Here is a 25,984-nt window from a genome sequence, read left to right as displayed (position 1 = left end):
GCTTCAAACATAGTGCCCGCCATAGAGCAGGCACTCATTGAATGAAAAAAATTCACATGAAAGAATAACATAACAAGCAATAACAAGAGAGGAAAAATGGAGGTGAAGTTATGAAGGCTTAAACAGAAATGTATCTTAGAAGTTATATATTTCAGCCGTTAGTCTCTGGAAAACAGTATCACTTTGCTTAAATAGACTTCCAGGTTCTATCTTACCAAGTTCCTGATAGAAAGTAAACCTTTACTATAATTTGTCTTAAAGGAAAATTCTATAGCTTCCAAAAAATCTTTTTGGGGTTTTGGGGGGAACACATTCACAGACAGCTTGCCTACTCTAACTATCCTGCTCAACAATAGAATTCAAAGCCATAAACCTCTCACTGCTTTATTAACTGTGAACTACACAGTCTGAGGTCTTATATTAGAAGAAATATCACTCTGTTGGAAGACGTGGCTAAGCAATTTTGTCCCAATAAATTCCTCATGCCCATTAGCATAGTCTCTCCTCTCAATTCCTGGTGGCCCCAGAGCTTAGTAACTCTTTTAATCATGGCTCCCCACCTTCCACTGCTAAGAATTAAAGTGTGGGCTTTTGTTTCAACAAGGAAATTCCATTAAAAGCACACCAGAAGCAGTTTTGCCTGTTGGTTTAATGAACTTCTTTGCTACACCAAAAACTTACCTTTCACAATCAGATCCATAGAGTCCTTGAATTTTTCCTTTACACTAAAAATGAATGGCTCCTTGAAAGAAGTTTGTTGAGAGGGCTCCTTAAAATGTTCACTTTTGAACAGATGTTTGGGAAAACAAATACGTTTGTGTGCTGTCCGAAATTCTTGGACCACATCAAGTGTTTCCTTTTCTTTAATCTCCAAAGGTATGAATTTGCCAGATTTTGGTTTTTGATGTTTATTTTTAAAAACATTTATAGAAGTACCTTGAACTTTATTCTGTGAGTAAAACAAAAATAAATTTAATAAAATTTAATATTAATCATATAATAAAATTATACATTTTATTAATAAGTTAATAAAATTATATCCACTAAATGCATTTTACAACATACCTTACTATATAAGATATTTACTATAAAGCATATGACAGTAATCAGGTAAAGCAGATGCTATCCTTTATAGTTCTCCAAAAGCCCTTAACAAGAATGAGGGTTATATGCCACTTAAAATAAAAATGTAAATTCTCCAATAGTAATTTTCTCCTCATATGTGATATTTTCAAATGCAACCTTAAAGTCCATTTTAAAACAGAAGTTTTCAAATAGTAAGCATATAAGAATTTAATAATTTTCAAGCATCTTTTAAGCATTTTCTAATGTCCATAAAATGCTAACACTCTCAAACCTCTTTCTGTTGAATATAAGAAATTATAGTTCATACATGGAAATAGGTTCTCAAGAAAAGTATACTAATAATCAGATATGTATTTCAGATCCTTTCAATCACTTAATTCCTTCTTACTTTTGACTACCTTGAGTAATAGAAAAATAATACAGCCCCAGGTCTCTGACAGGTAATTATCCAAACCATTATAATTGTTCTATTCTAGACATTCTCTTGGCCCATAGATAGAGCTATAGTTCCCTGCCCTCGTCACTCCCCTCCAAAAAAATGTTGCCAACTCAAGACACCAATAAGGAGGTTTTAAAATGCTAGTACTATGTTCTGCCAAGCAACCAAAGATGGAAGAGTATACTCTTATGATTGGAAAAAATTCTTTAAAAAGTCAAGTACATCTATCTAAAGTACATCTATCTAACTCTTTAGTCTGTGAAGTTTTCATCCCATGTGCCTACTAGTGAAATCAATATAATTTAAAATTATTTTTAATCAGTTAGAGGAAAAACTTAGTTAAGCAGTGTTAACAATGTTGATTAGAAAATTAAAACCACCTATGACCAGTCTCAGCCTAGAGGACCATTCAAATGAAACATATGTAACAATTATAATCCCCCTCCCCTACACTGTAAGCATTGAAAAATATTTAAAATCGTTATCTAAAACTCAGTTTTAAAATAAAAAGTATTGGGGCGCTCAGCAGGGAGTCTGCTTCTCCCTCTGACCCTACCCCCTCTTGTGCTCGTGCACTCTCTCTCTTTCTCAAATAAATAAAATCTTTAAAAAAAATTTTTTAAGTATTCAAAAGGGGATGGTATACTGTGGCCAAATAAGTCATCTTAAGATCCCCTTTCCTCACCTATCTCTCCAAAGACCCATTTGTCACAATAGCAGCTGTTCCCCCAAATTTCCCATCTCCTCTGGAGATGCTTGCCTCTAAAATTTCATCCTGTGCTAACTCCCCTATCTCTTTGCTGACCCATTCCCTTACACTCGTTCTCACCTTCCAAATCTATGCCATTCAGCAAATATTTATTGAGCCAGCCACAAAGTTTGTTGCTGGAGATGCAACAGTCAAAAAGAATCACTGCCCTCAAGGAACGATCAGACTGGTAAACGGCTCTTAACACAAGGTGATATGAAAGAAGATACAGGGAAGCATGTCATGCTGGGGGCAGACAGCTCATGGCATATTTCCTAGTTTAGCTTTATCTAATAGTGTTTAAATACAGATATTTATTTGAGATATGTAATTCAAATATTTCTGTGATAATTCATCAAAACATTAAAAATTGGATTAAATGTGCAAATACACATGTAATTAAATAATCTGGATAGCTATAAAAATCTTATTTTTAAATGCAATCTAAAATCAATTTTTATAGCTAGTAAAGATTTCATTTGTCTCTTCTAGTCAGAATCTATTAGGGTTCATGCAACCATTTGGAACAATCACTGTAGTATACAAAAATAGTTATTAGTTTCCTGAAAAATAAGTTAGATAAAGGCAAAGCATTAACCTCATTTATTTTCTCATAATGTTGGGCAATGAGAGTTTTCGCTTCTTGCAAAAAATCTTGCTTGGTGATCTCTAATACAGGACCTAAAACAGAAACACAAAATGTTTTATTTTTTAATGTAATTAATGTACTTTCTTAATCACAAATGGCAAAACTATGAGATTAAAATTTGGGCAGTGATGATTCTTGCAGAACATTATAAAAGGTAAGTGTTCCAAGTGGAAGTTAACAGTGGATGCAAAAGACGTTCATGTAATGCTCCTTCAATGTAATATTTTACTTTAGAAAACATCAGCTTACAAAGGTGAGAGTGATAAGGTAGATTATTCTAATTTATTAAAGTCTAGGGGAACCAATTATAGTACACAAAATTTAAATCCCCTTCAGCTTTTAAAGTTCTTTAAATATTACTATACAGACACATAACATGACTTGGGCGCAAAAATGATTAACAAATCTAAGTGTGTTTTCTATACCCAATGACTAATTCATATGGCTGTACATTTCTTTACAAATATTTACCTTCCAACTAGTTAAAATTATAACTGCAAAATAAACTCAATAGGTTTATTAGGTAGGAATAGCAGTGACATAAAAAATACACACCTACAAATGGGTAACATTATAATAACTCTTATCCCATTTATATTTTCTTAAGATTCTTATTCTTTTTATCCCAAGCTATGTATAGAATTCTATAGCATAGACTACATCATTCTCATTTAGTCTTGTCTAAGTTTTTCTCCTGATATATTTCCTTCATTATTAGCTGATTCTGACATTTATAAGTGTTTCTTGGCTTCCTCTTCTTAACCTGGACTCAGTAAAGTTTATTACCAAATTATTGATTCAAATCGGCTTTTCAATCTAGCCAGTGTGATCCCCATTCCTATAACTCTACCTCCTTTAGTATTCTTAGGATCAAGATTTTCTCTCTTCTTTTCACCCTCTCATGTTTTAAGCAATTAAAAAATTCATCTTGGGTGCCTGGGTGGTTCAGTCAGTTAAGCGTCTGCCTTCGGCTCAGGTCATGATCTCTGGGTCCTGGGACCGAGTCCTGAGTTGGGCTCCCTGCTCAGCAGGGAGTCTGCTTATCCCTCTCCCTCTGCCTCTCCGCCCCCCACTCGTGCTCTCTCTCTCTCTCCCCCGCCCTCTCTCTCTCTCGCTTTCAAGTAAATAAATAAAATCTAAAACTTAATTAATTAATTAAAAAGTCATCTTCATGCAAATCAAAATCATAATGAGATGCTGTCTTAGTCCATTTGGGCTGCTGTAACAAAATGACACAGGCTGGGTGACTTACAAACAACAGACATTTCTCACAATTCTGGAAGCTAGTAATGCAAGATCAAGGTGTCAGCATGGTCAGGTGAGGGTCCTCTTCCAGGTCCCAGACATCTCATTGTATCCTCACAAGGTGGAAGGGACTAGGGAGCTCTCTGGGGCCCCTTTTATAAGAGCACTAACCCGTTGATTGAGGGATCCACCGTCTGACCTAATCACCTCCCAAAGGCTCTACCTCCTAATATCATCACCTTTTGGGGTTGGAATTTCAACATTCCAATTTTGGGGGAACCCAAACATTCAGATCACAGCAGACACCACCACATACTCATCAGAATGGCTAAAATTAAAAAGACTGATGACAGCCAAAATTGGTGATGCTGTGGAGCTACTGGAACACTCATGTGTCTTTGGTAGAAATGCAAGATAAGATAATCAGCTTGGAAAAATTATAGCAATTTCTTATAAACCTTAATACACACCTAACCTGGGACCTAGCAATCCCACTCCTAGGTATTTATCAAAGAGAATGAAAAATATTTTTACAAAAGCATTGTACAGGAATGCTCCTAGAAGCTTTATTCATAAGAGTTCTAAACTCGAAACAGCCCAGATGTGTATCAACAAAAGAACAGTAAACAAACTGTGGACTATTCACAAATGAAATACCACTCAGCAATAAAAAAGAATCAAGCTACTGACATACACAACATGGATGAATTTCAAAATCATTATGCAAAGTAAGCATTCTTACACACACACACACACACAAACACACACACACTACTTTATGGTTCCACTTATATGAAGTTCTAGTGCAAACACAGCTAATATATGGGAGATAGAAAAGAACAGTGATTCTTCTGGTCAGGGATGGCATGGATTGAGTGAGAAGGGACAGGAAGGAAATTTCTGGGGTAACAGTAATGTTCTATACTCTGATGCACAGTGGATCAATCACACAGGCATATGTAATTATTATAACTCAACGAATATATACTGAAGATTTTGGCATTTTGTTGTCATACATTTTATATCAATAGAATAAAAAATAGAAGCAAATAATGAATCCTGACTAATGATATGCATGTTGATGGATGGATACAAAATAAATCAAATGCAGTAAAATATTCATGGTAAAAACTGGGTGGTAAATCTACGGGTGTTAATTTAAAATTCTTTCAAGCTTGCTGTATGTTTGAAATTTTCATAACAAAATATTGGGGACAAGTTCTCCCTTCATTCCTTCACAAAATTTCCCCTGACTTTTCTCCGTGTAGACTCAGGGGCCACAGGCAGCTGTTAGTTTGGGGACAATACCATCCTGAGGACCGAAGCCTGGGGGAGACCCTCGCAATAAAGGAGGGAGCCAATTGGACTCTAGCCACCCCCTTGAAAGTGCTGGGTTAGGAGAAAAAGCACCTACTAAGGTGTCCCATCACCGGGCAGTGGAATTGCTGCTCTGCAATCATTCTAGAAAAAAACAACCTCTTTTCTTGCTCCCTAGCTTCTTCCCTCTTTCCACTCTCACCTATGGAAAGTATGTAAGTCATCGACAAACCCAAATCTCCCTGTCCGCCCACACTTGCCTCTGTATTGCCCCACATTCAGAGCTATCTACATATTTCTAAGGATATAGATTGGTGGATTTTTTTCTTCTTTCTAATAAAAAAATACTTGCCAAGACTTCATGCACGTGCTTCAAGACGTATACATGTTCCTTGTGTAGATCAGAGCACAAAGTCACACATCAATCATTATATGGTTCACATAAATGTCACCACTCAAAGCCATATGATGCACGGTCCTCACATGGAAGAGACAGGCGTTCTGGAATGAAAACTGTTTCATCAAGTTTCAACTAAAATCTAAATCTACTTTGAGGAGGCTTCTCACCAGACCATGTGCTCCCCAGAGGAAAAGCAGGAACGTATTCTGAGGAGTGATGCCACAACCTCTCCTCTGTTTCTTCCTCTCACGACCATCTTTCCTCCTTTAATTCCCTTCTTCTGACTACCTCCCCTATAATTACTTATAATTACAGTATTGCCATGTGTCATACACATGACAAACAATAAAACTTATTCATAATGAAATGATGAAGTCACCGGTTTTTGGTGAAAATGTAGCTTTATAAAAACTATCATGTCTTCATTCTAAATGAAGATCTAGTCTTCATTTATAGGCAAAGCTCTGACAGGCAGAGGGCCCTTCCGAAGTCAGCCATGCTGGAAGCCCACCCAGGAGCTGGTCTCCTGAGTTGTTTCCTGCTTTTTTTCTACATATCTGCTGCCTTTCCCAACTTCATGAACTACTTCTTGTGAGTACTGGAGACTCCTCTGAGGTTTGCCTGGTCACTCTAGTGAAATATTTGCCTTTCATCGCCACTTTCTGCTATGGACTGAAGACATGTATTCCCCCAAAATTCATATGTTGAAACCTAATGCCCAATATGATGGTATTAGGAGGAGAGTTCTGAGGGTGGAGCCCTCATGATTGAGATTAGTGCCCTTTGAAGGAGACTCCAGAGAGCTAGGTAGTCCCTTCCACCCTGTGAACCTACAGTGAGAAGACATCCGTCAGTGAGGAAGCAGGCCTCGCTGGACACCAAATCTATTGGCACCATTATCTTGGACTTCCCAGTCCCCAGAACTGTGAGAAATAAATTTCTGTTGCTTATAAGCCACTCAGATTATGACATTTTGTTACAGCAGCCCAAATAAACCAAGACACTTTGATTTCAAGCTGCCAGTCCTAAGCCCTCATTGTAATTTAATGTGCTGATAAAGCTGTTGATATTTTCCCTTCTTAATTGGCCTTAGACAGAGGAGTTAAATTCCCAAGGCAGCATCTTACTTCTCTCTGGGCTCTTTGATGACCAGTGCATCTGGTTTTCCCCATCACCAAGAGCCACCTGTCACCTGTGAACTGTGGAGAAGCTAGGATACACTCTGGCAAAGCTAATGGCCCTCTTGGAACCAGCAAGTAGATTCTGACTCATCAAGGGACTGCCACCATGAACCCAGTCAGGCAGTGAAGTTCTTGAACAGGACAAGGCCTGGGACTGTTCTTAAAGGGGCAGAGAAAGACAGCCACCACCCAGAAAGAGTGATTTCTCACAGATCCTAAAACAGCTCCAGCTGAAGGCATGTTGACACGCTGACTCCAAGTTGGCATTTAAGCCTGAGCCCTCGTTGGCATTTAAGATGCTGAGGCAGGGGCGCCTGGGTGGCTCAGTTGGTTAAGCAACTGCCTTCGGCTCAGGTCATGATCCTGGAGTCCCAGGATCGAGTCCCAAATTGGGCTCCCTGCTCGACAGGAAGTCTGCTTCTCCCTCTGATCCTCCCCCTCTCATGCTCTCTGTCTCCCATTCTCTCTCTCAGATAAATAAATTAAAAATCTTTAAAAAAAAAAAAAAAGATGCTGAGGCAGCTGTTCGGATTTTCTCCTATAACTAAAAATTAGCCTTTGAACCAAAAAGTTAAATTCTCAAGGTAGCACAAGAGCATTCATATCTCAGCGCCTTAGGAAAGGCAAATGGCTGGTGCCAGTTTGTCCCAGAAAAGAAAAGAAAAAAAAAAAAAAGGAAAAGAAAAGGCAAAGCTAGTGTGTGCTATTTTTATAATTTGAGTTGAATATATATATTCAACAAGTAAGTCTAAAATTATGAGAAATTAAACAACTTTGATGTTAAGAATCCATCCAATTAATCTTTGAAGCTTCTGTTTCTTTGTTCATAATATGTTAAGTATACAAGCATTCAGCTTTTATACATTGAAGGGCACATTGGAACTTCAATTATTAAGAGGAACTTGTCAAGGTCTGCTCCTTCTCTTAAAAAAAAAAACCTGTAACTGAGGCTTTGTTTATTTGCAAATATATACTCATAGCATATAGAGTGACTTTTAAGAGCTCTCATTCCTGAGTCACACTATTTTGGTCTTGAATTACAATTTGCTCATGAATCTTATTTTATTGTCTTAAGCCTTCATTTTCTCATTTGTAAAATGAGGATAATAATAATAATAAATCTTGCATGGGGTTGTGAGGATTCAATTGGACTTGGTTACAAAGCACTTAGCACAGCGCCTGGCACATAATAAGTTTTCAATAAATGTGAGCAATTATTACTGTAGTTATTGTATTATTACTATCAGTGAGCTAAACTTTTCCCCAACCATGTTTATATTATTAATTTCATTAGTCAATCCTCATTTCTTCTGTAGCACAAAGATAAATTTCAACTTTCTAAATAGGTTTGAATAAATCTGGTCTTATTATAGTTCTTTTTATCCAAAACTAATTAATTAATAGATTTGCAAATAATAAAATTTCATTATACTTTGGATCCTTCAAGTTACTAACCCCCCAAAAGCAATAAAAATTATTATAAGCAATAACAAATATTTTATGATAAAGTTCATGAAGAGATTGAAATACTTACACTACCTACATAAAACATGAGTGCAAATATTAACATTTCCATGGGGAAAGATAATGAATTTCTAATGCCAAACAATTTCACCAGCCTAAAATATTTTCTTACATTTATTTTATATTTAAAAAAAAAAACTCACTCTTCGTATATCATCAATTTAATGGTATTATGCCTAGTAGTTCATAAAACTTCAGAATTCTCTTAATGCTTTAGAGCTCTGTGTAATTGCTCTAGTAAATCTGTGAAGTGAAAATACCAGAAGACCTGACTATGGAAGCTATAACAGGGAACAAGCCACTGGCCATCTCTTGATTGTATCATTGAGCAAGTCTTTTCTCCCCTAGAAAGACCCAGGGACTTGCAAACATGTGTTTTTTATAACCATAACAAAAATAACTGGCCTTACTAAGAGGCTTTCTAACCTTCCTACAAACAGGCTGCACTCTCCAGAGACTTCACAAAAATTTACTAAGGAGATATCCTAAACAAAGATGTATGACTATATGGCTAAGGCCTCCTTTGCCTATATAGTCAAAGTAAGTGCCTGTGTGTTTGATTTCAGAGGTGTTAGAAAAGCCATACCTCAGACTCAATGAGGTTTAGTAATATGCTCATTAAGCACCTACTAAGTCCCAGATGCTAAGTGTGCTAAATTTGGTACTAATTTGGTGCTAAATGTGCTGAAATAAATAGGACATTGGTTATCCCTACCTTCCAGGTATTTAGAGCCTAACTCCAGAAAAACTATTGTCAATAAAGGCCATGACATTTGGTACGATCCATATGTTATGACATAGGCCAGCATAAGTCACCAACATCCCACCAACTGCCAGCTCATGAATGTATGAATTTCCCTTTAAAGATGTAAGACTTTGCATTGTATTATTAGAGATGAGGTTTAAAACAGAAATATCCCAAGAGAAATAAAACAGTGAATCAAATCCAGACTAAGGCACTGGTTTTAAAACTGTGCTTCGTCAATTTCATGTGCCTTCGGGGCTCTTCCATCTTTCAATCAGAGCATCTCAGACCTTATCTGTTTTATATATTTGAGCTCTTCCTAAGTTTTCATTTTGTAGGAAATATTCCTTGGCTAAAAATAACAAACACACAGCAAACAAGTGAAAAACAAACTAACAAAGGATTAAATATTACTGTGTGTGCTGAAAGATCTTCTTCTCAAAGCAGATTCAGAGGAAGGGCAGAGTTAGGTTAGGAGCTTTAGGGATGAGGAGCAGGAGAGGGAAGCCGGAACAAAGATGGTTTAATTCATTCCAGGGAAAAGAGTTGTGGAAACTAGGAAACGGAAGGGAAGCCCTTCGAAGAGGAACCTCAAAGAAAATAGTTTATATTCAATTTCATTACATATAAGTGAGGAAAATATAATTTGTCTAATTTCTTTTCAAAAAGAGTACAAAAACCAAGTGAAACCCAAATTCCAAGTGGCATATGGCTATCATCTCCTAAAACCTATATTCGGCAATCATTTCCACAACACATTCTGCATTAAGACCCAACGCTCCACTTCCAATGAAACAGCATTCTGTTGAGTTGTCTCTTACACACTTTTCCTCACTCCCCCACTTTCTTTATTCCTTCTTTAGCAAAGTGGCTTATTGTCTTTGCAATAATAAGTGATTAATAGGTTGCCTACCTACCTCAGGGAGAATTTACAGTGCACCTCCCCTCTAAAAAGAAAAAAAAAAATCTCTCTATGTTAATCTCTCTCAGAGTGGGATTCAGTTGCTAAGGAGATACAGGGGAATTCCCAGCTTTCAGGATCAAGCCTTCAAATACAATTTAAGTAATTATGGGCATGACCCAAAGGCAAAATGGAACTAGAGAACATTCTTCCTTTCTGCCCTTTCCATCTAAAAATGTGCTGTATTATCCAAATAGAGAGTTACAGTAATCCACATGGCTCTCTATTTGTAGCCTAGAACAGAAGCCCACTGGCCTGTACCATATACTGTCTGGGGTCACAAGAGCCAGGGGGAAGTTGCTTAACCAGAAAACCTTGATAATCCCAACCCTCTGTTCAGCACTCTGTGTTTCTCAATCAGGCTATCTAAGCCTAAATTTGAGATTAACCGAAGTGTTGCCAAGTCTAGATCAGCTCTAAAAGAAATACAATGTGAGCCACATATGTAATTTAAAATTTTCTAGTAGTCACATTTTTAAAAATGAAAAGAGATGAAATTAATTTTAAAAACATACAGTAATTATTATAAATTTTATTTAAATTATATCCAAGTATTATCATTTCAACATTAATCAATATTAAAAATTAATGAGATACTTTACGTTCTTTTTTTGTTCTACCTTCAAAATCTTGTATTTTGTACTTATATACCTCTCAATTCAGATACTGGCCTTAGATTTTCTAAAGTATCCACTTGCAAAAATATAGTCACATACTCAAGTTGTTCCAAACACGGTTAAAAGTTTTCCAATGACTGAATTATCCGTTTTTTGTCCTGAAATTAAAATGACTTAAAATTAAATATTCAGTTCCTTAGTTTCCCTGGTGACACTTCAAGCACTGAATAGCCATTTGTGGCTAGTAGACACCATATTGGACAGCACACTACATTAAAACCTGCTATAGATATCTCAAAAGTTGGTGACACTGAAATAAAGGGAATGAGATGAATTCTTACAAGGCGCACCAATAACTTTAGTGTTCTAAGGATTAATAATTAAAAGTCTCCTCAAAGCTGGTGAGGCATGAAGCATTATGCACTGAGTTGTTACGGAAGTGTGATACTCACATTCTGCCTTATCAGGCATAGCCTTTGCAGCAACCATGATGGGCGGTTAGGGTGATCTTCTTTTTTGAAAGTTGGGCTCCAAGTCCCTAAACACAATTACATTAAATAATGCATTGATTATAAATACTAATTTTTAGCTATTTCTTTCACCCACTCATAAAAAAAATTGGATGAATTATTAACACTTGTTATACATCACTCCTCTGCTCTAAAATCTTCCATGCCTACCCCTCCAAAAGACAGAGATAACAACAGCTAGCACTGGGTGGGGCTCTGTGGTTTACCAAGTGCTTGTATATACGTATTACCTTACTGGTTCCAAACAACCTGACAGGAACTATTGTCCCACTTTTGGCAGATGTGGAAACTGGAGCTCAGAGATGTGAGACAACTTGTCGATGTAAGCAGTTATTTCATGGCACATACAGAACTCAAGTCCCCATCTTTGGGCCTAAGTCCTAAACAGGCTTCTCCGATTTCTCACTATTTTCCAAATAATATCCTGTTAATACCTGGCACATACCTTACACATCCTTGCCTTGAGCTTACACACTTGAGCTTAGGTTGAGGCTAGCCTTCTACTCAGAATGCCCTGCTCTCACACCTTTTTTTTTTTAAAAACATATGTCCTGCCCATCCTTACAGCATAGGTTCAAATCCTACCTCCTTCATGATCACCCGGGCCTCTAGGAGTCTGCTCTTGTAAACACAGTAGTCATGATGTCCATGTCTCTCATTTGAAACTTATCAAATGCTTCTGTGTAAGGAGCAAAAAAAAAAAAAAAAAAAAAGAGTGATAAATATAAATAGAAGTCCTATATTCTCAATTAAACTCCAAGTGCCTTGAAAACTAAACTATACTTCATACCAGGGGCTCCTCAACCCTGGATGTCTAGTAGAACTGCCTGGGTGGGAGGTGGTTAAAAATATATCCGTCTAGAGTGGAACCTAGGCATCTGCATTTTTTAAGTTTCCCAAAAGATTCAAACAGTCAGCTGGAGGAGCGAACCCCTGCCTTTTGCCTTGACCTTCATGGTTCCCGGCTCAGTGCATCCCATTCTGGAGGTGCTCAAGAAAGGGCTGATTAGTGTGTTTATTGAGCTGAGCCCTTCCTCCTACATTTGAAATTATCATTACTTCCAAAGGATTATTCAAAATGCATCAAATGTTGCCCCTACAGCCAGGGAATCAGTTACACCAGTGCATACTACGTGTGCTCACATTGCTTTGTAATTAGAAATGGCAATATTAAATGCTTTACAGAGTCCCATGGAGCCTCTTGTTCTAAAACTCTAGGTATAATTTTCAGTTAGCTGACTAGAGCATCATACTGTAGTGAAGTGTCCAAGACCTGTTAAATAATTTGGGGATTATTTGAGTAAATCCACAAGCCATGGGGCGCCTGGGTGGCTCAGTGGGTTAAGCGTCTGCCTTCGGCTCAGGTCATGATCCTGGAGTCCTGGGATGGAGTCCCGCATCAGGCCCCCTGCTCGGCGGGAAGCCTGCTTCTCCCTCTGACCTTCCCTCCTCTCATGCTCTCTCTCTCAAATAAATAGATAAAATCTTAAAAAAAAAAATCCACAAACCATCATGGCCCTATGGAAGTCATGACTCTATGGCCACATGCTCTTAAATAAAAGGCTACGACACTTTCCCTCAACTTCCACCCAGAGGGGGAAAAATTTTATAGTCACAGTTTTAAAAAACAAATCTGGAACATCTAAAAATGATTAAATCTCAAACTGTCAGCATTACACCATGGGCAAGAGCACCAACCATGTACCTCATCTGCCTAGTTCTACAAATGAACTGGGACAAATTAAAATACTGCACCTCCCTTAGCAATTAACAATCAGAACTCATCTTCTGGTCTGGCTTAATTACTTCTTCTTTTCATTTAAATATGAGAAGAAAATAAAGGTGTTTTGTACTCTGTCATTTTCTTGTTTTCTTGTCTATCTCCATAGAAATGGACTCTTCTCTGGGGCGTTTAGCTCCTCCACCTTAATTCAGTGTGCCAGGAGTGTCAGCCTGCATTAAATTGGCTGGCAAGCAAGACATCCCACAGCCCTTTTAATGCACAAAACTAGCCAAGCATCTTAAAGGGGTGCTGGCATGGTAATGCCCCCGCAAACCGAGATGATAGAGGATGCTGAGACAGGAGCTGGGGGTGGAAGAAGCCCTGGAGGATGGAATTACTTAAAGATAAGCAGCACACTGACATGGAATATCGGCAGATAGAATCCCTCTCCACTTTACATCCCCAGCAGACAGTTAGGAAATGCTGAGTCCCTCCTGATACGTTGATCGATTAATAAGTGCAAATCTAGTGTCTGGGTTGTACAAGGGGTATGCCATCTATTTTGGAAGAAAAGGCAAACACGTAAGTCAAAATTCTAAATAAAATGCAAACAACTGTATACCAGATGTCATAAGAAAGTCTGTGAGCTAGGGTGCCTGGCTGGTTCAATGGGTAGAGCATCCGACTCTTGATCTCGGGATCATGAGTTTGAGCCTCACCATTGGGTGTAGAGATCATTTAAATTAAGGGGAAAAAAAGTCCGTGAGCTTTGTAAATAAGTGATATAAATCCATGAGTGCCATGAGTTCACATGAAGATGGGATCCCTGGAGGCTGAGAAAGTGACCTAAGAAAAGTGTTCAAGGGAGACTAGGCGAAATGGAAGGTTAGGTGTAGGGGTAATAGTGACATTTTGATTAACTGGTTCAGTACAGGCATCGACCAGGTAGAACTGGATGCTGGCCAGCACACCTGTGTGGTACTGAATATCAGTCCTTCGTGGGTCAGATTGGCTGATTTAAGAGGAACAGAGAAGCAAATGCAAGGTGAGAACAGAATGCACATGGTTTGGGGGACAGCAAGCAGTGGCTCTGTTTAAGCAAAGGGTTGGACTCTATGCTGCTGAAATGGGCAATAAACCATTGAAGTATTTTGAAGCAGGCACTGACATAAGTAGTGTTCTAGAATGTGACTTCCATAAGGAAGGACTTTGTTTTCTTCCCTGCAGTAGTCCCAGTGCCTTTAAGAGGACCTGGCCTAAAGAAGGATTTCAAAAACTGTGGAAAGAGTAATTATGGCAACAGCATGCTGGACAGGGATGCCCTACCTTTTCATGTCACATCTGTGAAAACATCCTTCCTCCCTTTCTCCTCCAGGAGGTGCAACTCAAGGCTCTCCTATTGGGTTACAGGAAGGCTAAGGGCTTTCTATTTCTATGCAGATAAAAAGCAAACAAAAGTAGAAACAGTATTTCCCTTCCTTATCTCCTTAGCTTATCCTTGCAAAGCGGATGACTGATAAGACTTTATCATGGTACCCTGTATAATTAAGGATCCTGGTGACAAAAAACTGCCCTATGGCCTTCAGCAGGACTTGGGGAAACAGGTCATGATCCACGGATCTAAACAGGCAGTTTCAACAGCTGATAGAAGGGTGCATGAGAGCAATCTTCCTGACCTTCAATCACATGCTACTCCCTTCCCACTTCTCCACGTTAGAAATTGTACCTTGGGGCGCCTGGGTGGCTCAGTTGGTTAAGCCACTGCCTTCAGCTCAGGTCATGATCCTGGAGTCCCTGGATCGAGTCCCGCATCGGGCTCCCTGCTCGGCAGGGAGTCTGCTTCTCCCTCTGACCCTCCCCCCTCTCATGTGCTCTCTCTCTCTCAAATAAATAAATAAAATCTTAAAAAAAAAAAAAGAAAGAAATTGTACCTATACCCACCCAGTTGCGCAAGCCATAAAACGTTGACTCCTTCTATATTTTACCTACCACATCCAATCCATCAAGTCTTCTACATTTTAACTTCAAAATATATCTCCTTCTCCTCAATTTCCCTCTCCCGGCCACAATCATCTCGTTCTTGGAATGTTGAAACAGCCTCCTAACTGCTGTCTTAATCCCCACTCTTATCCTATTCCAATTCCTTCTCCACACAGCAGGAGTTGTCTTCTTAAATGTGTATCAGGGCGTATCATTTCCTTTCAGTGACTTCCAAATGCATTTAGAATAAAACCTAGCTCCTTGCCTTGGGGTTTTCTCTCTCTTGCAACTGAGTAAATATGGATGAAAAATATAGGACTGACATCCCACTGCTCCACCGAGAACTGAGCCAAGGGGCTTGCTTTGACTTTTCTTAGCCTTTAGTTTCCTCATTTGTAAAATAAAACTGTTGGGCAAGAAGACCTCAAAGGCCCCATTACTTTCTAAAATCTATTATTACATTGCTTTTGTAATGTATATAATTCTAACTGGCCCCAAATTTCAAAAAACTGCGTGGTTAAGGGTTCCCGTCTCCATCCTGTCCCTCTCCACTTTTCTCTGTTCTCTGGAACTTGGGAACAGAATATCCAAGAAAGCGGCCTATGGAAAGAGGTCCATCACGTCCCTGGTTGCAACCCCCGCCCCCCCCCCCCGCCCCCACCGTGTGCCTCTCAACCCTTGGCCACTACAATCGCCCTCTGAGATTCTGTCCAGTCATTTGTCCTGTTTCATTCTTTAATAAGTGTGAACCCTCCTCCACTTTTTCTCTTTCAAGTCAACAAGGACCTTCAGGTCATTTTCCAGATCTGCTTCCTGACTTCTCTCTGCTGAGTCTCCTTGTCCCTCTGACCAGACATCAGATATGCTGGTACCAAACAACAGGAATGAGAAAACGGAAAGGAGTGCAGGGAAAGAAAACAAAATGGAACAAGTCCAATACAGCAGAGCCAATATTAGGCATCTATAATGGGTAAAAATGTATACCAGACAATAGGAGAATAAAAAAAGTACAACTGCATAATTAAAATTATGAACCAAATTAGTCAGATGGCCATAAAATGAGTTGGAAAGAAGATACTATATGAATGCATGATCATTAATACCAGCTACGCTGGGATCCTGGGGAATGCGCCTGACAGTGGCAAGCACACTGCTTTCCCGCCACGGAAACCTCCCTATGATTCTCTAACTAACTTGGGTGAATACACTTCTCAGAGCCAGAATTGGGAAGGAAAAGGACATAACTGAATCATTAGGATATTTGCTCCAGCTGACACAAACAGCAGAGTCTCAGAGCACTGTGGAGAGAGCAATGTTGGATTTCAGTCCTGATTCTGCCATTGCACAAGTGTGTGATCTTGGCCAAACCACTTAACCTCACTGAATTCCACCTCCTTTCTGAATTCCTGTCTATAAGTGAAGGCTTTAAAATAGACACACAATTTTTAAAAGGGGAGCTTCAACCGATGTTTAAAGGAACTCTTCCTCAGAAGTCAATGAGGAGAACAGATAAAAGCCTTGCTGTTCTGACCAAAGAGGGTCTCAGGGCTTCTCCCGGCATGGGGGTCACTGCCACCAACCCCAACCCCAACACTACCAGATCAGAGACACCCAGCCGATGATTTCACAGGGACCTTCTGGATGTAAGGTTCAACTTCACCAAACAGATGTTATGCTCTATTTCCTTGTGGTCTTGCATGGACACTGACACTAATGAAGAAATCCCAAATATTTCTGGTTTTACATAAAATAGTTAAATCTTTAAGTCACAAAAGAAAGCTGTTAATTTCATCTCAATTCTAAAGTCATGAAAAAGAAGATGCTAAACTGGGAAGACTCGAACATGATACTTTAAAATACTCTTTAGCTAAAACACAGGAATTCTTTCCCATTTGGCCTCAATGTATACAACTGGTCCTTCTGAGCCATAATCAGTAAGCTATAGAGTTTTTCTGTGATCTTACCTTAGGGTTTTGATATACAGATGTATAAAGTAGGATCTGGCAATACATGAACATGTACATTGAAGGCCACCAAGAATCAAAGCTTACTGACAGAAGATGATGGGCTGGCGTTAGTGACATAAGACTATCATCCCATAGTGGTTAAGTGGAGTAACGTGGGGGGGAAAGGAAAGCAAGCAATGTCAGATGGAACCATACCTCAGTAAAGAGATCATCTACTAGAGGGAATTGAAATACTGACTTTTAGTCCCCGTACTTTCCAAAATTATAAGCACAAAAATAACATAAAAAAATAAATAGGGGCGCCTGGGTGGCTCAGTTGGTTAAGCGACTGCCTTCGGCTCAGGTCATGATCCTGGAGTCCCGGGATCGAGTCCCGCATCGGGCTCCCTGCTCAGCGGGGAGTCTGCTTCTCCCTCTGACCCTCCCCCCTCTCATGCTCTCTGTCTCTCATTCTCTCTCTCTCAAATAAATAAATAAAATCTTTTTAAAAATAATTAAATAAATAAATAACTTCTACAAATCAAAGAAAAAAATGGACAATCTAATATAAAAGTAGGCAAATGATTGCAGTAGACACTTTGCAAAGGGGATTTTCAAATGGGAAATCAGCCTGCGAAAAGATGCTCAAAACTCATCAGTCATTAGGAAACACAAAGTAAAACCACAAGTACCACACCCCCAAATGAATGGCTTTAACAAAATCCTAAGTGTTGGCAAGGATATAGAGCTACTGAAATACTCATTTACTGCCTGTGGGGAGTGTAAATTGGTAATCTTTGGAAAACTACTTGGCAGTACCTTCAAAACCTAAATCTACAACTAGGTATGGCTCAGCCCTGCCACACCCAACAGAAACACTACATTGTGTACTGAAAGCCACACGTAAGAATGATCACTGCAGCACTCTTCTGTAACAGGTGAAAACTGGAAGCAACCCAAGTGTCCACTGACGGTAGAAGAGATAAATCACAACAGATTCATACAAATGAATGTGTCTCAGCAGCAAGAATGAACTGCTGTACACACAGACAAAACTGATTCTCACACACATAATCGAGAGAAAGCATAAAAGAGGACACACTGTATGCTCACACTAATATAAAGTTCAAAAACAGGTAAAACATTAATGGTAATAGAAAACAGAATAATGGTGACCTTTGGAGAAAGGGTGTAGAGTCTGATGGGGCACAAGGAAAGCCTCTAGGGTGCTCGTAATGTTTATTTATCAGATGGTGGTTACACAGGTGGGTTTACTTTGTGAATATTCCTTGAGCTGTGCACTTAGAAATTGGGTACTTTTCTGATTATATGTTATACATCAATTTAAATTTATTTAACAATACATTTTAAGGTTTTTTTAAAAAAGATTTTATTTATTTATTGAGAAAAGAGAGGGAGCACAAGTGGGGGTAGGGAGAGCGAGAAGCAGACTCCCCACGGAGCAAGGAGCCCAACGCAAGGCTCAATACAGGGCTGGAGCCTAAGACCCAGACATCATGCCCTGAGCTGAAGGCAGCCACTTAACTGACTGAGCCACCCAGGTGCCCCCAATTTTAAGTTTTAATTATTAGTTTTTCAAAGTAACCTACTAAAACTCTGAAAACACTATTCTCATCATTACAGATAGTTTTATTTCTCCTCTTTTCTTTCTCAAAAGAAAAATGAAGCGTAGAGCTTTGCTAAAAACCAACAATATCTTTGCTAGTCTAAGCCTGACTGGGGAAGGAACTAGCTTTTTTTTTTCTTTTGTGTCTTCCATAAGACCAAGCACATGACTAGCCAAGCAATAAATACCTCATAAAAAGCAGTTGATTTGAATTCCTGCAAGAAGTCCTCGATCATTATAATCTGCTCAGTTTTCAGAGTTATTAATATCTACTTAGAAATTTCACGACCACTAAATTTTCCATGTAACGTGTCATAATTTTTTGCAATGTGGCTGATGGACTTTGTTTAATTTTTTTTAATGGAGTTTATGGTGTCTAGTGGGTTACGCTGACATTAATAAGTGAACAACAAAGAAACACATATGATGATGTGTATTTACACAGGAAAACTTCCTGGTGCTGGGACCAAATATAGTAGGGGAGGCTGGCCAAAGTCCCACAGGGTGGCCATTAGGAAAGGCTTTCTCAAAAAAGTGGTGTTTGTGAAATGATGGCTAAAGTGTGAAACAAGAGTTTCTTGGGCAAGGGGGGGAGGTGGCGATGTGCATTCATACATTATCAGGTTTACTCCTTCCAGCAGCTGCAGGAAGTAGTTAGGATTTCATTTCACTGCCTGGAGAAACAGGTTCAGAGAAGTTTGACCAACTTTTCCATGTTCCCACAGCTAGGATAGGGATGAAGGAGTGCCCTTGTCGTGATAAGCACCGGGTGATGTGTGGAATTGTTTAATTTTATGCACCTAGTTACCTTGATAGGAAGACCACAGTTATCCAAATAAGGGGCTGTTTTGGCCCAGATTGAGCAGTAATCATACACACAAACACACACGTGCGTGCATGTGCACACACGCACACCCACACACACACACAAGTTTCAGAAAGGCCGGCACTATTCCACATTTTTCTTGCCTCAAATTCCCAGTCTTTGAATTCAACCTTAAGACACTGACAGAAAGAAAGGGGCAGGGGAGGAGGTAATAAGGAAAGTATGGCTTTTCTTGAATGAAATGTTAAAAATACTGGAAGTTATATCTTATAAGTTTTATTTTGGTGAAATTTTAGTTAGAAACATATCAGATATGATATGTGTGTCCAGGAACAACAAAAAAGGTCATAGTGCTTTATTTCTTAAGTACTCTATTATATCAGAAATGCTTTCAAAATATCTTAGGAAGATTCACACGTCAATAAATGCAGTTATGCCTTCAATAATAATTGTGGCATGTTGTGACTCTGTTTTTTTTGTAATTTTCACAGATTAAAACTGTGCTGTTATAGAAGTACATTCTCAGGGCGCCTGGGTGGCTCAGTCTTTAAGCGTCTGCCTTCGGCTCAGGTCATGATCCCAGGGTCCTGGGATCGAGCTCCGCATCAGGCTCCCTGCTCTGCGGGAAGCCTGCTTCTCCCTCTCCCACTCCCCCTGCTTGTGTTCCTGCTGTCGCTATCTCTCTCTCTGTCAAATAAATAAATTAAAAAAAAAAAAAGTACATTCTCTCAGCTATTTTTTTTAAAGATTTTATTTATTTATTTGAGAGAGACAATGAGATAGAGAGAGCATGAGAGGGGATAGGGTCAGAGGGAGAAGCAGACTCCCCGCCGAGCAGGGAGCCCGATGGGGGACTCGATCCCGGGACTCCAGGATCATGACCTGAGCCGAAGGCAGTCGCTTAACCAACTGAACCACCCAGGCGCCCCATTCTCTCAGCTATTAATCACACATGCCTTAAGTAGAAGACATTAACATTTTAGAAATAACAATAGAGTGAAAACCCGATTGAAAAAGCAGCTCCTGCTGAGATGTTTGGGACTATAAACAGTTAAAGACAACAATGAAAACACCATAAAGTTAATTACCACAAATTAAATAAAATAAATTAAAGGCCAAAACTGTTAAACTCTTTAAATGAAATTTGGCTGTGCTCAGAAATACTAGTTGATGTTAGAGATGTTAATCTAGAAATTTGAGGAAAATCCTGAAATACTGTAAATCCTGGGTCTACTTTTGGATTTCTTCTTTCTCGATCACCTTGTAAAAATATTTACAGGTTATGAAATGGTTTTGGAGTTTATTTTAAAACTGGAAACAATCTTAGGAGTTGCCTTCTTGTTAGCCTCTCATTTTATGGGTGAGGACACAGCAATATGGGGACGTAAGTGATTTGTCCAACTCAACACTGGGTTTGCCAATGAACTGGAACCAGAATTCCGGTCTCCTGACTCCTGCTAAAGCACAATTTTCCCTAACAAAATTCCTTCCAGTAAACAGTATACCTTCATGAATTCTTTCATGCCTTTACCTTCTACCTCCTCTTTGAATCAGTCCTTTTTCTTCCTACTTTATTCTAACAGAGACAATATAACATGGTGGTAAAGAGCAAAGATCTTAGGCTTAAGGGGGCCTGGGTTCAAGTTGAGGGCTCTGCCATTTCCTGGTCATTGACTGTAGGCCTCAGGGGAGCAATTCATCCCAGTTTGCCAAGTACTTTCTTGTTTTAAAACCAAAGGTCCTGAGTCCTGACAGCTTCCTCAGTCCCAGACAAATTAGGTTAGCTACTTACTTAACTCGATAAGCCTGAGCTCTTTTATCTGTAAAATATAGATAATAATCATTCTTATGCCTCACAGTGCTGCTGGGAGATCAAATGAATGAATAAATGTATAAAAACATTCATTATAGCTCCTAAACCTAGCCCATGTAAGCCCTCATTTCCATACCTGTCACTTCCTCTTCTGCCTCTCCATGTTAGAGATGTAGCTCTGAAAGTCTTTAAGACACAGGTGATATGTAAAGCCTAGAGAAAATGAGTTTTCTGAGAAAGAGGACAAGCAGCTGATTTGTGGAGAATGGGAATAGCACAGAAATAAAGAGTCCATTAAGAAGGAAGGAGAGTGTCTCAAGGCCATATTGGTCAACATAATCAGACCAAAAATGAAGGAATTTCAGGGCCATGGCATACATGTGAAAGCTTAGTAATAAATTCTATTCTTGAGTCTATAAATATATGCAGATTCTATAAAAGATTTTTTAAAAGTAAGAAAGAGGAAGTGAGGATAGGGGATAAAGAGGCATAATACTTTGTCTACTATACAGGATCACTTTAGAAACATGAAAAATCATCAAAAGAGACCAAAAAATCTTTAATTACCACATCACTGATACATACAGTACCATATCTAGCATTTATATCCTCCTAGAAAAAAAAATCTCTAAGAGGAGTAACACATTAACAACAAATATCAAAACACTGATCTTTTTCTAACCAATATCTGGTTGAAGGCCATAAGGTAGGGATCTTCAGGAACCAGAAATAGAAAATAAGTGCACAGTGGTGATGGGATGGAAGCTGAGGATGCTGTCCCAGCTCCTGACACAGGCAGAGGCTACCTGGAGTTCAGCTCCAGTGGGATACCCAGAACTCAGCACAATTCCCATGTCAGGTACAGGATCAAGGCCAGGCCCTGCTAAAAAAGCCACCAGATGAGAGGAGGCAGAAAACAAAACTTCCAAACCACTGTTTGGAGCAAGGGCTTATCAAAAGCTCTATAATTGGGGAGGCAGAAGATACACACATGCCTCACCACCAGGACCTAGCCACACCAGCCACTGGCTCAGAGATAGGATTTGAAATACATTAGTATCACAAGAGCAGGAGCCCAAAGGAACCAATATAAGACCTGGTTCTGCAATGGGAAACCTTGTGTCAGTTACAATATTGTGAACCAGAATGTGGTGGTTATAGAAGTAAATAAAATATAAAAATATAATAAAACTTCTACTCCACATAAGCCTGAAAATTATTATAAAATAATTTCAAAATTATAAAACACATATCCGAAACTAACACTAGGAAAGATAGTCAATAAAATCAACAACTAGAATAGTAATTCACTTCATAGGAAATGAAAATGATAAAAGAATATGAAAAAGAATTTAAAATAAGTAGGTTAAGACTCCACCAAGAGGGGCACCTGGGTGGCTCAGCTGGTTAAGCATCAGTCTTCGGCTCAGGTCATGATCCCAGGGTCCTGGGAATGAGACCATGTCAGGCTCCCTGTTCAGTGGGCAGCCTGCTTCTCCCTCTGCCCCTCCCCCTGCTCATGTGCACATGCTCTCTCTCTCAAATAAATAATAAAATCTTAAAAAAAAAAAAAAACTCTACCAAGAGACAGAGGAAGAAATAATATTCTTTAAAAAAATATATGAAAATATGAAACAAAACAGTCAGAAATAAAATAAAGACAAAAAAATCAGATGCCTTGGGGCGCCTGGGTGGCTCAGTCGTTAAGCGTCTGCCTTCGGCTCAGGTCATGATCCCAGGGTCCTGGGATCGAGCCCCACATCGGACTCCCTGCTCAGCGGGAAGCATGCTTCTCCCTCTCCCACTCCCCCTGTTTGTGTTCCCTCTCTCGCTGTGTCTCTCTCTGTCAAATAAATAAATAAAATCTTTAAAAAAAAAAATCAGATGCCTTGGAATAAAAATACATTCTTTGAAAAAAAATTCTATAAGCTCAGTATACAGAATAAAATCTAGACTAGGTATGGTATAAGAGAATCAGTGACTTCATCAGAGAAAGACATGTATCATATGACCTCACTGATATGAGGAATTCTTAATCTCAGGAAACAAACTGAGGGTTGCTGGAGTGGTGGGGAGTGGGAGGGATGGGGGGCCTGGGTGATGGACACTGGGGAGGGTATGTGCTATGGTGAGCACTGTGAATTGTGCAAGACTGTTGAATCACAGACCTGTACCTCTGAAACAAATAATACATTATATGTTAAAAAAAAAAGAAGAAGAAGAAGATAGCAGGAAGGGAAGAATGAAGGGTGGGGAATCGGAGGGGGAGACGAACCATGAGAGACTATGGACTCTGAAAATCAAACTAAGGGTTCTAGAGGAGAGGGGGGTAGGAGGATGGGTTAGCCTGGTGATGGGTATTAAAGAGGGTATGTTCTGCAGGGAGCACTGGGTGTTATACGCAAACAATGAATCATGGAACACTACATCAAAAACTAATGATGTAATGTATGGTGATTAACATAACATAATAAAAAAAAGAGAGAATCAGTGACTTAAAAGATAATACTGAGGAATTTCCCAGAAGATAACAAAAAGAGATACAAATAAAAAGATAAAGTAACAATTAAAACATATAAAATGTAGATTGAAAGATCCCAACATGTATAGTTCCAGAAGTTCCAGAAAAAAAAAAAAAATGGAGAAAAAGCAATGTTTGAAGTGCCAGTATTGAAAAATGACATGAATCTTGAGAATGAAACTACACTTGGATGCCAAGCAAGAAGAATAAAAATAAATCCACATCCAGACACGTCCTAGTGAGCATCAGGAATGAAGAGCGGAGTCATCTGTGTTCATTGTCTCTGATTTCTGTCTTCCCATTCTTTTTTGAACCCACTCTCATCAGGCTTTTGCCCTCCCTACTCTATCTAAACTGCTTCTAACGGACTCTGTGATGTACCAGCCAGAACCTCACAAAGAACTTACTCCCCTGCTGCTGGAAATGCACCAGAAGAGAGCTCTCAATTATGACCCTTCCTCAGATTGCACTGGCTAAGGAATCACCTTGTCCAAAACCATGCCTCCTTCCAGTACAGCCCACTTTCGATGACTAGTCAATAAGAGGTTTGTGCAGGTCCAGATACGTCACCCCATCTCAACATTAGAGCTCCCCATGGGGTTTGCTGCAACCTTCACTAGACTGCATCACAGCCCAACTTCCCCTAATTCCTGCTTCCTTCCCTCCCCTTCCACAGATGACTATTCCAAAAGTACTTCCTAAAAAGCCTCTTGCTCATCTCCACCTCAGGGTCTGTCTCCTGGGGAACACAACTTGCCATTCCTTCTATCAAGGTCACTGCTGACCTTCATGCTATTAAATCCAACTGACGATTCTTAGTCCTTATCTTGGTTTACCTATTAACTGCATTTTATACATTTCATCACTGACTCATTCTTTTTTTTTTAAGATTTTATTTATTTATTTGAGAGAGAGAGAGAGAGAGAGTACAAGCTGGGGGAGCGTCAGGCAGAGGGAGAAGCAGATGCAGGGCTCGATCCCAGAACCCTGGGTTAAGCACCTGAGCCAAAGGCAGCTGCTTAACCGTCTGAGCCACCCAGGCACCCTATCACTGAATCATTCTTGACGTATTTTCTGCATTTGGCTCCAGGGAACCCCCACTGTCCTAGATCTTCTCTTACCTCCTCCTTAATGTCTTTTGCTAGTTCCTCCTCATTTCATTGACCTCAAAGTAACAAAATGTCCAAAGGCTCAGAACTGGAATCTCTTTTCTTTTCCACCACATATATTTACTTTGTTATTTCGTCCAGCTTCGTGGCTTTAAATACTATCTTTGTGTTCATGATTCACAAATACGTATTTATAGCCTGGTCCTCTCTCCTTGGCTATTTCACATTCCCATTTGAGTGTCATGAAGCATCTCAAATTTTACATATTGAAACTGAGTTCCTAATTTTCCTCTGATCATTTTTCCAACTTCAGCAAATGACATGTCCACTCTTCCAGTTACTAAGGCTGAACAACCACCCCGACTCCTTTTTTTTTTTTACATCCCACATCCTAGCCATTAGCTAATCCTAAGCCAGCAATACTTTCAAAATATATTCAGAATCTGATAGCTTCACGCCACCTTCACTGTTAACACTCTAGTCCGAACCATCACCATTTCTCACCTATATTATTAGAGTAACCTCTAACTGGCCTCATTCTGTTCCCTACCCCTTTCCTTCAATCTATTCTCAACCCAGCAACCAGAGCTATCCCACTAAAACCTAAGTCAGATCATGCCCTCCATTCAAAACCCGCTGATGGCTCACACAACCCTACATTATCACTTACATCACTGACCTAATTTTTACCCCAGCACCTGTTCACTCTCCTGGAGCTACACTGATTTCCTGGTTGCTCTAGCCAGACCAGACTTGCCCCCAACCCCAGAACATTTGCGTTTGCTATTTACTATGCCTGAAATGTTCCTTCAGATCTCCACAAGGTACCAATCCCTCACTTCTTGTAGGTGTACACTCAAATGTACCCTCTAAGTAAGGACTTCACAGCCACCTATATACAATTGGGATCCCGACCTCCCACAACCCTCCTAGTCCCCTCCTTGATTTACTTTCCTCCTTAGTATTAATACTATTTAGCAAACCATGCATTTTACTT

The 25,984-nt window shown here is 39.3% G+C and overlaps 1 protein-coding gene and 1 long non-coding RNA gene across 2 annotated transcripts in view; one reads left to right on the top strand and one right to left on the bottom strand.

The window, feature by feature from the left end:
• Positions 1 to 25,984, bottom strand: part of IQCM (IQ motif containing M) — a 214,511-nt gene that overhangs the window by 123,590 nt on the left and 64,937 nt on the right. Inside the window, exons 2-5 of the mRNA XM_035022935.1 lie at positions 12,028 to 12,121; positions 11,365 to 11,450; positions 2,872 to 2,954; positions 682 to 949 (exon numbers count right to left, since the gene is read on the bottom strand). Of these exons, the coding sequence (XP_034878826.1) occupies positions 682 to 949; positions 2,872 to 2,954; positions 11,365 to 11,401 (388 nt within the window). The 5' untranslated portion in view covers positions 11,402 to 11,450; positions 12,028 to 12,121. The remainder of the gene's footprint in view (positions 1 to 681; positions 950 to 2,871; positions 2,955 to 11,364; positions 11,451 to 12,027; positions 12,122 to 25,984) is intronic.
• The window catches only part of LOC118022256, a 65,558-nt gene that overhangs the window by 9,197 nt on the left and 30,377 nt on the right, over positions 1 to 25,984 (top strand). The window lies entirely within an intron of this gene.

The sequence above is a fragment of the Mirounga leonina genome, unplaced genomic scaffold, assembly GCF_011800145.1.
Source record: "Mirounga leonina isolate KUSES-001 unplaced genomic scaffold, KU_Mleo_1.0 Mir_176, whole genome shotgun sequence".
Lineage (NCBI taxonomy): Eukaryota > Metazoa > Chordata > Mammalia > Carnivora > Phocidae > Mirounga > Mirounga leonina.
The sequence above is the reverse complement of the archived record's forward strand: the minus strand, read 5'-3'. Positions and strand labels throughout refer to the sequence as shown.